Genomic DNA, 14368 nt, shown 5'->3' with positions numbered 1-14368 from the left:
CTTGTTCATATTGCATGTCTCATTCTCTTTGTCGTTTATGATTTAATAAATAGTTATTATTTACTGAGTTGCTAAACTTATTTTTTGATGTTTTTGCATAATAGATTTTATTCAGCACCTATAGAATTGTCTTAATCAGAGCAGGCTACTCAGTTTTAGTATCCCAGTTTTGATATTTTTCCTTAGTATTTGTTTTAGTTTTTTTTTTTTGGGTTTGGGTTGTTGGTCCATGTTCTCATATATATTTTGATTCAATTAGTTTTTTTTATTTTCATTCCAGTTGTATCATTGAATCTTTCACTATTAATAAAATTTATATTTTCTTTCTTTTATTTGCATGCAAGTCTTTCTTTGAAAATGCAAAACAAATTCATTTCATTTCATCATGTTCTGCGTTGTTGGAGTTAACCGCCTTCCGGATCCAGGGACACTGACATAATACTCTTTGATAGTTTAGGCTTCTCTTTCATGCATTCATTCATGTGTATTTTTTGCTTAAGTGTCGCCATTGCTAGTCCCTCTTTTGTGTCTATGTTGGTGCCTTTGAGCTTATCCTTCTTAGTTCTCAAAATGTCCAGCTCGGGTTCATTTTGATTGTTATAACCAGACCTACATTGATTTCACTCGCACCTGAATATAAGCATTGGTTCCTTAATTGAGAATATGCTTAATATGCTTGGGATGTAATTATTTTTAGGAGTTTGCTCCTTTTGGAAACCTGTCTCTAGAATTAAAATAAGTTTTTTTTTTAGTCATATTTTTAGTAGTGAAAATATCTACGATAGATACTTTTAATTTGCGCTTCATTGAAATTTCGAGCAAGCAATTAAACCACCCATTTACAATATGTCTATATGGACAAATAATCTCCTTGAAAGAAACTGTCATAAATGACTTAAATGTGTACTATAATGAATTATGATTGTTTAATCTTAAGAGTAGATGGATGAAGGTTTAAATTTCTATTTTTTAAAGTACTCATATCTATGTAATTTTTTTGAAATATTGATGCCATTTGCTCTCATCATAAGATTTATTTTATGAATTCATATGTCACTAAATCATGAACCAAGAGCAAAATCCACATGAGTCTGATCATCCATCAAAGGATTAATATCAATAAGATAATTCATCAAGTGTTAGTTTGTATATTGCTCAATTGATTCATCTACTATCTCATATATGCTAGATTCATATTCACATTCAAATATATGTTCAATCTCCTTTAGAATTTAAGTTTAGATATGATGTCATTCTCTCCCTCTGTTTTTTTTTTCTATTTTTAATCCGAACTCTTGATTATGTATAGAATGTTGTTCGAAGTTGTCAAATATAGGCTCATATTGTACTAGAAAATTAGTTTATACGTTTGAAACATCCTCAAAGAAATATTCATGAATAATAGTCTATATGATGAGATTGCAGTCAATATAACTTGTATTCTTGAGTTTATGTATTTTTCACTAGCTTTAGCTGAGATTTTACTGGGTTTTTCGTAGAAATAAACAAAGTTGCAATACCCCTGATATTATATTCGTAACATGCCTCATATACTTAAAAATCTTGCTAAAACCATAGATAGTTTTTTGGATGAATGGAAGCTTAGTTCATTTATAAACTTTTGCCTAAGAATTTTAGTGAAAGAAGTAATGATAACAAGTCATTGGCAAGTCCACTGTAGCCACAAGATTGTCTATACCGTGCATGATATGTAAACATGGTAATATTTTTTTGTTTACAACTCTGAAGCTAATCATGCAATACATCTCAATATTTACTAAGCGTTATGTATTTATATTTAAGCTTATCTTTCATATTATTCCACATGAAACACTTTGCTAAAACATTTGAGCACCACCATTAATTTTATTTTAACAATATTAACTTTTTCTGAATCAAAGAAATGATGAATCTTCAAAGTAGTCTTTCCAATCATTGATCTACCTTGAAAATTTTTAAGATTCTAACTCTTATCAAATGTAGGAATATGAATTTAAATCTCATGATAGCTATAATGTATTTGTCTAAAACCACATCTTATCTTCTTTTATTGGCGCAAGGCTTGATTTTTCTTTTTGGCATTTTCAATTCTTGACCTTCTTTCATCTACATAATTTTTTTTGGCTTGCTAGCAGTTTTGATTTTGTTAAAATTTTACACAATTAAATTAACATTTGTGAAAATTGCATTACATTTGCAATATTATTAAATGCAATTTAAATTCTTACTTTTTTTTTTTCAAGTATTATACCAATTTTTGTTAACATTCGGGTAAAGTATAGTTTTGACATTTTACATTTAAAGAGTGAATGTGATTGACTTCTATACCGGCACATGATTTGTGAATCTTTATTTTCTTTATCTGAATTTATTCTATATATCATTAATTGTATTAGGAAACTTAACCTCGAATTGTCTTGCATAACCACAATTTGAGCATTAGTTGATTCTTTTGTGTTTTTTTTTTTTTTTTTTGTTTATTATATACTTTCTTTGCTGTATTCATGCTAGAAGGTTATTTTGTTAAAATTCTTTTTAACAGTCCATTGAGTTTCTTAAAAATTATTTTGTGCAAAGTGCTCATCTTAGGTGAAGTTTTTCCGAAGGGTTTGTCTGAAAGACCTCAAACTGAACTTAATCGCATTGATATATATTACATATTACATTTGGGATCAATTTTAATTTTGATTTTTTATATTTTATTCTTGTTTTATTTTGTTTATGTTTTTTACTTAAAATAAAACATATTTGGTATGTTATAGTGTGGTTGGTTAGTTTTTAAAAAGACTAAAAGTAATTTTAGGTGTTTTGAGTACTTTTAATACCAAATTATTTTTAAAAATACACTAAGCAAAAATACTTTTAAAGTAAAAGTAAAAATAAAAATAAAAAACAAAAGTGATCCCAATAAATTTTCCGACGTTGCACTGATATTTGTTATAAATGCAGGCTTGTGACGCAACCGCTAGAATAAATGATGCTCAAAAGTTGACTCAACCAAACTCAGAAAAGCGCAAAGCTATACTCGATTGCTTGCCCACCATGTTCGACACAATCCACTTGATCTGTCAATCTACTGACTGTTCTTTGATCACAAAGCAGCAGCTCGTGCACAAAATAATTTCAAATAATTTGGATATTGAAGAGACGAGTAATATCTATTGTTAATGACCCCTCAAATATAATTATTGGTTAGGTGTGTAATTTCTATTTAATGATGTGATTTTAATTCATTTGGATGGCAGGTGAAGTCGAAGAGCTGTTGGGGTTGTTGGAAGAGTTGGTTCCAGGGTGGATGTGTAAGAAGAGCACTTGTAATGGGGAGTTCCTTTACTGGTAAGTACTTATTAATCTTTCTTTTCGAAATTATTTTTACGATTTCTAGGACAGTTTTTTTTCTTATAATGTGCAAATATAACTGGTTTTTTTTTTCTTTTGGAAAGTTTCAATATGCTCTTTCTCTGGTTGGGTTCACTGAATGCTCTGGTTGGGTTAACTGAATGCTTGACCTGTAGCTGGATGTTCGTGCTTATTTTCTATTCAAATTGTGCCTGGATTTGGAAGTTTTGCACACTTGCTGGAATTGAATATTTGAATTCTTGATGGTGGTATTTGAAACAAATCAATAGAGTAAACCTTTTACAATCGGTGATTTTCGTAGTAATAAGGCAGGAAATATAGTTAGATGCTGCCCTTACAAAACCTCTGGCCCTTCTCTTGTTACATTACTTTTAGCTCATTCCCTTTTTGATCCATTTAGTAGCCTGTTTATTACAATTTAGAGAATATAAGCGCCATATCATTTAAACCCTCATTATTTACATATCTAACTATCTATCCAAAAGTATGAACTAACAAACCCATACATTTACATGTCAGGGCCAAATTGTTGAACAATTAAATGGAAATGAATTAATTTAGGTTGGATTTTTTTTACAGGGTTGTTTGATCGGCTTAAAAAATAGTGCATTGCAATCCTTTTGCGAGGGTTTGCAAATTTAGTAGTTTGGCTAGTGGAATTCCAAATGCAGTGTAAAATTGCAATGTATTTGAGTTCTTTTCTAAGTTTATGTCAATCTATTTGGAATTTGCTTGATTTGGGTGAATTTCGCCACCACCTCCGATCACCAATAGTTTTTTCGCAGATCGCCTCCACCTCTGGTCACAAGCACCATGCCAGCCGATCGCACCACCCCTGGTGGCCCCCAGTTTCTCGCTGGCTGTCTGCCATCATCCGCCGATCGCCACCATTGCCGCCACCTGCCGCCACCTGCCGCTTGCTTTCCTTCAACCACCGCCTGCCCACTTCTGGTCGCCATGTACTCGCTCTTGGCTATCGCCGGCTGCAGTCACCCACCACCTACTTACCTACTCGATAGTTGCCATCCGTTTGCTAACTAACACTACTAGTCGGCCGCCACCTGCCTATCCATTGTTGATCTCATATTGTACATTGTTTTATTATTTCAAATCAAAAGAAAATACGAAGCCCTGCAATTATTTTATACTAAATCAAACAACAATAAATCATTCTTACTGCTTTTCTTCTACACCACATTAACTCTTTGGCAAACGAAACAACCGTCTGACATTTAGACAATATTATTGTGAATGAAAATTGATACGTCACTAACAATTTTTCATCATCCAGCACGAATCTCAAAGCATAACACAAATCTCAAGACGATATTTTAAGCAAGAAACATTTAAATCTTGATAAGAAGTCATCCAGAGGTCTGATTTTAGCAAACTTATAGTCAAACTGATCGACTCGATGAGACGGACCTAATGATATGAAAACTAGTCTAATTTGAGTCAAATCAAGCTCAAATCAAGTCATTAAACCACCCATGAAAGATTTCTGGACACATTTGTAAGGTCAAACAGATGTCAGCACTTACAAGTTTATACTCGAATCGAGCAGCTCGACAAGACGAATCCAACTAGCCCAAGATCACTCAATTCCGACATCGTTAAGGCACTCAAATGTCCATTAAATACGACATGATCAGAGGAAATTCTCTGGACCGTCTGATCAAAATAGTTTATATTCTTGCATTAATTGCACCCATAACACTATAAATAGACCCCCACCCCTCACATGAAAGGGAGTTGAAGTCTAGAGAGAGTCTGAGGCCTTGAGGAGAAGCTGCAGCTCAACACCATCGCCGACCTCCGTTGTCAACCACCGTCGACCACCGCCGATCGTCATCGACCACCGCCGACCTTCGTCGACCTCTGGCAACCATCATCGACTATCACTAACCACCATCGATCACCACCAACTATACGCCGTCAGTCGATGTTGTAATCTAAAAAATATAGTTACTATTTCTCGTCTGTGGGACAATGAATTCCTGTAATCAATAATTAATGGTTTATATTCTATGCGTATGCTAAACTTTCGTACAACGCTAAGACGATAGTCCGTTACTCTACCGCCGCGAATTTTCTAGCACGCATTAGTTTGGCGTCGTCTGTGGGAAACTCTCAATCCACCACTGAAGTGTTTGCTCAATTTCCTGCATGACCGCCAGACAAAATATTCGGGACAACGACTTAACTCGCTCTAACTTCAATCGTTCCAGGGAACAACACGAAGTCAAGGGCGGCATGTTTCTTCATCTTCCCACCCTGGAAGACGTTATCCAACCAACGAGGGGGTTTCGAGTCCTTTTATGGAATAACGAACACGTAGAATGGATGAGTCTCAACTGGAGATCATACAATTCCTATGAGGGATCCAACAACCACTGTCCACACCGATGACTGAAACTCGTTTACCATTAAATTTGCGACCTACGAGAAACATACTACCTGGAGGAACTCGTACCGTCCCCCTTGCTCAAGAGGGAACAATTCCTTTGTCAGGACGTGATACTGAACTCCTAGACACCGCAAGTTCCACTCATCCATCTCATGCAGCTCCCCTGGCACCACCACGTCTTGCTACCGTTCCAGATGATATCATCCGTAACAAACTACGTCATCTCGTCTCGTCTGAGAGGAGTTCCCCCTAGAGAAAAAAGATTGCTTCCACACTCACCCTAACTTTCTTGAATCCTCTCACTTAGTGAATGAGGTCCTCCAACACTCTATCCCAAGAGGCTTCAAGCCGCCGAACATTGACGCATATGAAGGGATAACTGACCCATATGAACATATTGATCATTATCAAACTATCATGCAAATTCAACGTGCCTCTGACACGCTTCTATGTCATGTGTTCCCAACCATTCTTAAGGGACAAGCTCGAACTTGGTTCTACTCTCTGCCGGGGGGCACTGTAAACACCTTCAAGCTTGCCAACTATTTGTAGAGTAGCTCATAGCAAGTCGACGAATCATCAAGGATTCATCTCATCTCTCAGGATTTCGTCAAAGTGAAAGAGAGGCGCTTAAAGACTACTTCCGCAGATTTTCTACTGAAGCCCGTCAAATTCCAGGAGTAGATCCAGAGTTACTTAGGAGGGTTTTCCTTGGGGGTCTCCGTTCAGGACCCTTCTACTCATTACTGATGCGGGAGAGTGTTCGTTATTATGCTAATCTTGTCCACTGTGTTGAGACCCAAATCACTGCAGACGAGGTTATCAGTGCACATAAGGAACAATTTCAGAAATTTGGGGGAAAGCGCAAAGGTAACTCCAAAGACAATAAACAGAGAAAGTCTGAACAACCGAAGAATCGTGACCTCCTCCTTCAACCTGCGAGTCAACGAACTGAATATCGACCCAAGAAAGAGTATATACCACTCAACACGTCACGTGCTAAAATCTTGGTGGCCATCAAGGATGAGCAAGTCGTTAAGTGGCCTCACCCCTTAAAACCTAACTCGAGAAATTAAGAATAATACTGTCATTTTCATCGAATTCGTGGCCACATCACCGAGACATGTAAGCTCTTTAGGGAAGAGATTGAAATGTTGATTCAGCAGAGATATTTTGGTCGATTTATATAAAACAAACTAGCTGATAGCGATAATGCTTCTACTGAGGGACAACAAACACAAAGACAACAACATGGGTGTCACCCAGCCGTGGGCAAAATTAAAACGATTGCAGGAGGGCCATTGCTAACTGATCAAGTTCTTATCACTGCACTTGGTAAACCAGCACATAAGAAATTGCACCTTGAACCTATCACTTTTGATGATTCTGTTTCAGAAGGAGTCCGAGTACCTCAATAAGATCCTCTTGTCATTAGTGCAGGAATTGGCGAACCCTGCTACAATGTAAAAAGGATCTTGATCGACAATGAGAGCTCTATTGATGTTTTGTTCTACTCCACTTTCCTTAGTTTGAGACTGACAAGAGAAAAAGTTCAACCTGCATCTGGGCCATTGCATGGTTTTGATAATAGACCAGTACGGGTCGAGAGAACAATAAATCTCCCTGTTGTCATAGGAGATTTTCCTCGACAGATATTTTTCTCGACAGATAACTCACTCAGTCCAGTTCATTGTTGTTAAGTTAGAATCAACATACAATACCATCTTCGAGAGACATCTGCAATCCATCTTTGGCATTGTAACATCTGTGCTACACTGGAAGCTCAAATTTTCAACCCCAGCAGGGATCAACGTCGTACGAGGAGATCAACAGATAACACAATCATGCTACCTCAGGCAGCTCAGTCACGCCCATTATTGACACTTAGCATTGAAAACTTTGATCTCCGAGATGAAGATATATCTCAAAGAGCTTCCCTCGTGGAAGATTTGGTTCATGTTCCGCTCTCTAATGACACCCATCGAGAACAGTGCAGCTTGGTTCCTTACTCTCCGATGAACAAAGGTCAGAATATGTAGATCTCCTCCAAGGAAACCAAAATATTTTTGCATGCACCCCAACCGACATGCCTGGGGTTGATCCTGAAATAATCATGCACTCTTTAAAGATAGATCCAACCTTTAAACCAATTGTTCAGAAAAACTGCAATTTTCCCCAGATCACTTATAAGCTATTGGACAAGAAATCAACAAGCTTTTCGAAGCAAAGTTCATACAGGAAGTACACTATCTTGCTTGGTTGGCTAATGTCGTCATGGTGAAAAAAACTAGTGATCCGTGGAGAATGTGTGTCAACTATACAGACCTCAATAAAACATGTTCGAATGATAGCTTTTCCCTCCCTCCCACGCATAGATCCACGCATAGATCAACTTGTTGATGCCACTTCCGGACATCAGATGCTCAACTTTATGGATGCGTACTCAGGGTATAATCAAATAAAGACGAACCCAATAAACGAGGAAGCCATCTCTTTTCAAACAGATAAGGACTTATACTGTTATCAGGTTATGCCGTTCGGATTAAAAAATATTGGTGCAACTTATCAACGTCTCATGAACAAAGTTTTCAAAAATCTTCTCGGGCGTACAATGAAGGCTTACGGTAATGACATGTTAGTAAAAAGCTTGGAAGCATCCCAACACACTTCTCATTTGGAGAAGTGTTTCCAACTCCTTCGTCAATACGATTTACGACTTAACCCAACTAAATGTGCTTTCAGAGTAACATCAGGAAATTTTTTGGGATTTATAGTTACCTATCGCGGAATTAAAGCAAACCCATAAAAAATCAAGGCGCTGAGGAACTTGATGCTTCCAAAAAATATCATGGAGGTTCAACGATTGAATGGTCGTATAGCCGCTTTATCCCGCTTCTTAGCTCCTTCTGGGGATAAGTATCTGTCGTTGTTCAAGATACTTAGAGGTGCTCGAAACTCCAATTTTCAGTGGACGGATGATTGTCAGATTGCTTTCGAGCAACTCAAGGCATATTTGGCTTGGCCGCCCCTCCTCTCAATGCCCATCCAAGGAGAGATATTATATATCTTTTTGGCAATTTTACTTCATGCAATAAACTCTGTTCTTGTCAGAATAGAAAACTAAGTCGAGAAACCAGTATATTACGTTAGCAAGATTCTCTTTGATACCGAAAGTCGTTATTAAATGGCGAATAAGATTGTGCTTGCCCTGACATTCTTAACAAGGAGACTTCATCCGTACTTCTAGGCTTACACTATCAGCGTTTACACACAACTCCCTTTGAAGGCTATCCTACAAAAACCAGAATCATCAAGAAGATTAGTTAAGTGGTCAGTAGAATTGCGAGAATTTAATATTCATTATTTATCAAGTTCAAACATCAAATCACAGTTGTTGGTCGATTTTGTGGTAGAATGTACAATGCCTACCTCTGATAAACCACCATCTTCTCTTTCATGGTCACCGCCGTGGACATTATACGTAGACGGAGCATCCGGAAACTCAGGAACTGGTGCAGGGATACTACTCATCTCCCCAAAGAAAGACATTTTGGAGTACGGACTTCGTTTGAAATTCCAAGCCACCAATAATGTCGTCGAATATGGAACACTTGTTGCTGAATTAAAACTTGTCATCAACTGTGAAGTACAAAATATAATTATCTACACTGATTCTCAACTCATCACATCCCAAGTAGAAGGAGAATTCAACGCTTATAACCACAATTAGTGCAGTATCTCAGTCTAGTAAAAATACTTCTCGCTCAAATTGAAATATGTCAGCTCATTTACATACTTCGGGAGCATAACACTCGAGTCGATGCCCTCTCCAAGCTTGCAACATCAACAACCGGAGATCTCTATAAAAGAAGGTATATTAATTAGATACATTTTCTTAGCATCCATGACCCATGGGTGATACTATCTATAGATGACCCAAGGGAGTCATCTTGGATGGATCATCTCCTTCCTCCAAGATGGGGACACTGCTAGATGATGGTACTACATCAATTCGCATCCGACGCATGGCTGACAACTTCATCCTTAAAAAGACATTTGTAGGTCCAAATCTCAAGTGTCTTCATATGAAGCTGATTATGCTCTACGAGAAGTTCATTTCTGAATATGTGGGAAGCATTTTGGTGGCAGGACGCTTGCTTTTAAAATAATGAGACAATGCTTCTGCTAGCCTACGATTAAACAAGATACATTAGAGTTTGTGCAAAAATGCAAGAATTGCCAACTGCACTCCAATCTTACGCATGCACCGTCAGTAGAACTCACATCTTTTCTGAGTCCTTTGACCTTTCGCCCAATAGAGGGTAGATTTCATGGGGCATTTTTCGATAGCTACTACGCAACGAAAGTTAATCATCTTAGCTGTCGACTACTTCACTAAATGGGTAGAAGCAGAGCCTCTTGCCAAGATCACTGAGGCCAATGCCAAACAGTTTGTATGGAAAAACATCATCTGTCGCTTTGTTCTTCCCGCAAATATTATCATTGATAATGAGACTAAATTCACTGGAAGAGTCTTCACATCATTTTGTAAGGATCTTCACATTCAGTTGGGGCACACTGCTGTGGCGCATCTCCAAACGAATGGACAAACAGAGAAGACAAATCGAACGATTCTCAAAGGGTTGAAGACTCGACTTGAGAAGGTTGAGGGGCAGTGGGTAGAAGAGTTGCATAACGTCCTTTGGGCCTGTCGTACCACCGCACGAACTCCTACTGGGGAAACTCCATATAACTTGTGTTTTGACACCGAGACTGTCATCCCCGTTGATATCAGAGTTCCAAACCCCCAAGTCAAGATTTTATACTCGGATAACAATAAAGAAAAACTCCGACAATAGTTGGATCTTCTCCCAAAAATATGCGATGTGGCCCACCCCAGTGCTGCTTTCTACCGCCAATGAATTGCTCGCCACTTCAACCGAAGAGTAAAACCTCATCCTATCTCCATTAGTGATTTGGTTTTGTATAGTATCGAAGCCGCTAGTCATGGTCCCTAACACAACAAATTATCCTCTTTCTGGTAAGGCCCATACATCGTAGCCATAATCAAGCCTGAAACCTTCAAGCTCAAAGACTCGGAAAAATCCTGCCCCAGACTTGGAATGTCGAGAATCTTTGGAAATACTACCAGTAACACTTCAGTCATATTATCTATGTCATATTGCATATAATGTCAATGTATTTCAAATTTATTTTATTGCTACAAAAAAATATATATCTTTGGAAAGTGTAACGACTCAATCACGAGTCACTTTATGCTCTCGGCCCGAGAAATACACAACTCTGGTTGTATCTTAGTTAGAGCACGATCGATCCCAGGGGGATTTGATCTAACCTCTTGGGTTAGCATCGTTGAATTTTTACTCCAATAAACAATCATGAATATGTTAACAGTCCTTGGTGGACTACACCTGATCCTTTCCACACAGGTTCATAAGCGAGCAATGCTCCAGCAAACAACCTTGGATGGGTGAATAAGTCCTCGGGGGACTTTCTTCGGCTCCTCCATACATGTTAAACATCACTGAGTAATACTCTGATGCATAATCTCAACCAAGTAAAAGGTCGCTGGAAATTTATCCCCACGGTAACCTTCTTATATGACATTGGACATCCAACGCGTTGTCATGTCGCAACACGTCGCCACAACGCACTGCCACAACGCGTTGTCGCGCTGTAGCACATCGTTGCAATGCACCGTCACAACGCGAGGCATTGTCGCAACACGTCGCTGCACCGCAACACACTGCTGCAAAGCTACAACACGTCGCCGCGACGCACCGTCACAACGCATTGTCACGACACAATGCGTCATCGCGACGCACTGCCGCAACACACCCCCGCAACGGGTCGCGCCGCTTAGCCGCTGCACCGCGTTGCCGCAAAGTTGCCACGACGCACTGCAACACCTCTATTCTCTCCTTCAGGCCCCTATTTATAAGCTCCAAAATGGATTTAGCCATTAAATTGTCCTTATTATAAACTTCAAAAAGAGTGAAAAATTAAATATTTGTTATAAATATACTTCAAAAAGAAGTGAAAAATTAAATATTTGTTATGAAGTAGGCTAAAAAAAAATGCAAACATTAAATATCATAAAAAAAAATAATTATATATATATATATATATATCTTCTTATATCGATAATAATAAAATAATATATATTAATACGTATGCATGAAATAAATGCTCTAGATCTTGTTATTTTCGGACGATAAAAATGGCTTCCCCCGAAAATTGGGAGGCAACTGATACGTTACCAACAAATTTTCATCATCCAACACGAATCTCGAAGCATAACACAAATCTCAAGACGATATTTTAAGCAAGAAACATTTAAATCTTCATGAAAATTTATCCAGAGCTCCGATTTCAGCAAACGTATAGTCAAACTGACCGATAGTCAAACTGACCGGATCTCAAACTGACCGGATCGATAAGACGGACCTAATGATATGAAAACTAGTCCAATTCAAGTCAAATCAAGCTCAAATCAAGTTATTAAACTACCCTCGGAAGATTTCTGGACATATTTGGAATGTCAAACAAATGTCGACACTGACAAGTTTATACTCGAATCGAGCGACTCGACAAGACGAATCCAACGAGCCCAATCACTAAACTCAGACATCGTTAATGCACTTAAATGACCTTTAAACATGGCATGATCAGAGGAAATTCTCTGGACCGTCCGATCAAAATGGTTGATATTCCTGCATTAATTGCACCTGAAACACTATAAATAGACCCCCACCCCTCACATGAAAGGGAGCTGAAGTCTAGAGAGAGAGTCTGAGGCCTTGAAGAGAAGCTGTAGCTCAGCACTACCGCTGACCTCCATCGTCCACCACCGCCGACCGCCATCGTCCACCACCGCCGACCGCCGTCGACCACTGTCGGCCTCCGTCGACCACTGCTGAACACCACCAACCGTCATCGACCTCTGAAAACCGTAATCGACTACCACTAACCACCATCGATCACCACCAGCCAGACGCCGTCAGTTGACTTTGTAATCTAAAAAATATAGTTATCATTTCCCGTCTGTGGAACAATGAATTTATGTAATCAACAGTCAATAGTAGATTGCCGCAACTGCGCTAGACCCCATGGTTTTTCCCTTACGAGTTTTCCACGTAAAAACTTCTGGAGTCTTCACCGCTTGTTTCTTTTTCATCTGTGCGTGTGCTAACTTTTCGTACAACGCTAAGACGATATTTCGTTACTCTATCCCCTCAAATTTTCTAGCACGCATAAAAAATAGTTGGGCATTAGTTTTATAAATATAAGAGCCCCTATAATTTATTGCTTGTTGGTAGCACTCTATTCTGCAAAACCTTTGCTTTGTTCAGCAATTATTTTTATTTGAACTCATCTCTTCTTATTTAGACGGAACTTATTTTCTCTGAAGACCTCCTAAGTTGTCTGTTAAATTATTTGCAGTATCAAACGTTTACCTGATCCAGATTCTGTTCGTACCAGACTTTCAGAAGCTGTGTGAAAAAAAATATATATACAGAACTATGCGGGTAATTCGTTTCATTCCTGTTTCTATTTGGTCAAGAAAATCTAGAAGAGACTTCACTGCTCGGCATACAAATTTTCTTAGTTCATGTCTGCCGCTGCATATTGCAAGCATATTTTTCTTTCAAAAGACTTGGGATTTATTTGATTTGCCTTCGAGTCATTTGACAAACTAAACTTTAGTTCCAAAGAATGGAATATTTACAATTTACCCCCTCTAAACATTGAATTATTTTATGGTGAAGCTGCTTCTGCTTGCCTTGATTTGATGACATTATAATCAAGGGTGGTGCAGCGACCAAGTTGCCTCTATTGTGACTTTGAAGTACCAGTTTAGAGCCACAGAAATATTATCGCTGTAATGCAAGAGCAGGACTACGTACATGAACTCATAAATCATTTTTGTGACATGATTAAACGAAAGGTATTTTCAGCTTCTCATAATTTTTCTCCATTGTAAGCACTGATTGCTGCAAATAATTCTTTATAATTGGCAGTCATAAAGGGGCACTATAATTCGGGCATTATTCAGTTATCTGTTATTGTATAGTGGGAAACAAACAAATCACATAGCACAGTTTTTAAAAAAAAAAAAAAATGATAATTTATTTTAAAAAAGGGGGTTTTATGTAATTTCTTTTAAAAATATTCCTTCACATGAAACACGAGGTTTATGATGTAATGTTGGTTTATAAATTTTAGAATTAAATTAAAATATATTCGCGGAACGGTTTCGAGAAACAAATTATTATTACTCTTTTTTTATATATGATAACGATTAGGGGTGTAACTCGTGTTCGGCTCGTTTATATTTTGAGCTCAAAAAATGTATTCGTGTTCGACTTGTTTGCTTAACGAGCTGAACACGAGCTATTGACAAACAAAGAGTCATTTTAACAACTTTAATCATGTAGCCATAAGACATAAGACAATAAGGGTTTGAGCAAGATTTAAAAATTATTATTTATATTAAAATATCATTTGAATTTGATTTAATAATTTTTATTCTATTTTCTTACTCAATATTTTAATTTATTATAAATCTTTGTAGCCTTG

At 37.7% G+C, this 14368-nt stretch overlaps 1 protein-coding gene across 2 annotated transcripts; it reads left to right on the top strand.

Moving 5' to 3' along the window:
- The first annotated feature begins 2909 nt into the window (after positions 1-2909).
- Positions 2910-13793, top strand: LOC110037427 (CDT1-like protein a, chloroplastic). Of its 2 annotated transcripts, XM_020742085.1 has the most exons (4): positions 2910-3151; positions 3246-3336; positions 13232-13317; positions 13558-13793. In XM_020742085.1, the coding sequence occupies exons 1-3, from the start codon at positions 2944-2946 to the stop codon at positions 13287-13289; spliced, it is 357 nt and encodes a 118-aa protein (XP_020597744.1). In that variant the 5' UTR covers positions 2910-2943; the 3' UTR covers positions 13290-13317; positions 13558-13793. The 2 variants fall into 2 exon arrangements, with proteins under 2 accessions (XP_020597744.1, XP_020597736.1); XM_020742077.1 differs by having other exon boundaries at positions 13232-13793.
- Positions 13794-14368: the final 575 nt, after the last annotated feature.

This window comes from Phalaenopsis equestris, unplaced genomic scaffold (genome assembly GCF_001263595.1).
Source record: "Phalaenopsis equestris unplaced genomic scaffold, ASM126359v1 Scaffold000002, whole genome shotgun sequence".
Classification (NCBI taxonomy): Eukaryota; Viridiplantae; Streptophyta; class Magnoliopsida; order Asparagales; family Orchidaceae; genus Phalaenopsis; species Phalaenopsis equestris.
Note: the sequence above shows the minus strand (reverse complement) of the source record. Positions and strands in the feature narration are given on the sequence as shown.

Bases quoted from the DNA above. Each gene is read 5' to 3' on its own strand.
- LOC110037427 (XM_020742085.1), top strand. From the start codon at position 2,944: ATGCAGGCTTGTGACGCAACCGCTAGAATAAATGATGCTCAAAAGTTG. The intron at 3,152-3,245 runs GTAATATCTATT...TTTGGATGGCAG, and splicing joins TTTGGATATTGAAGAGACGA to GTGAAGTCGAAGAGCTGTTG. The intron at 3,337-13,231 runs GTAAGTACTTAT...AATTATTTGCAG, and splicing joins AATGGGGAGTTCCTTTACTG to TATCAAACGTTTACCTGATC.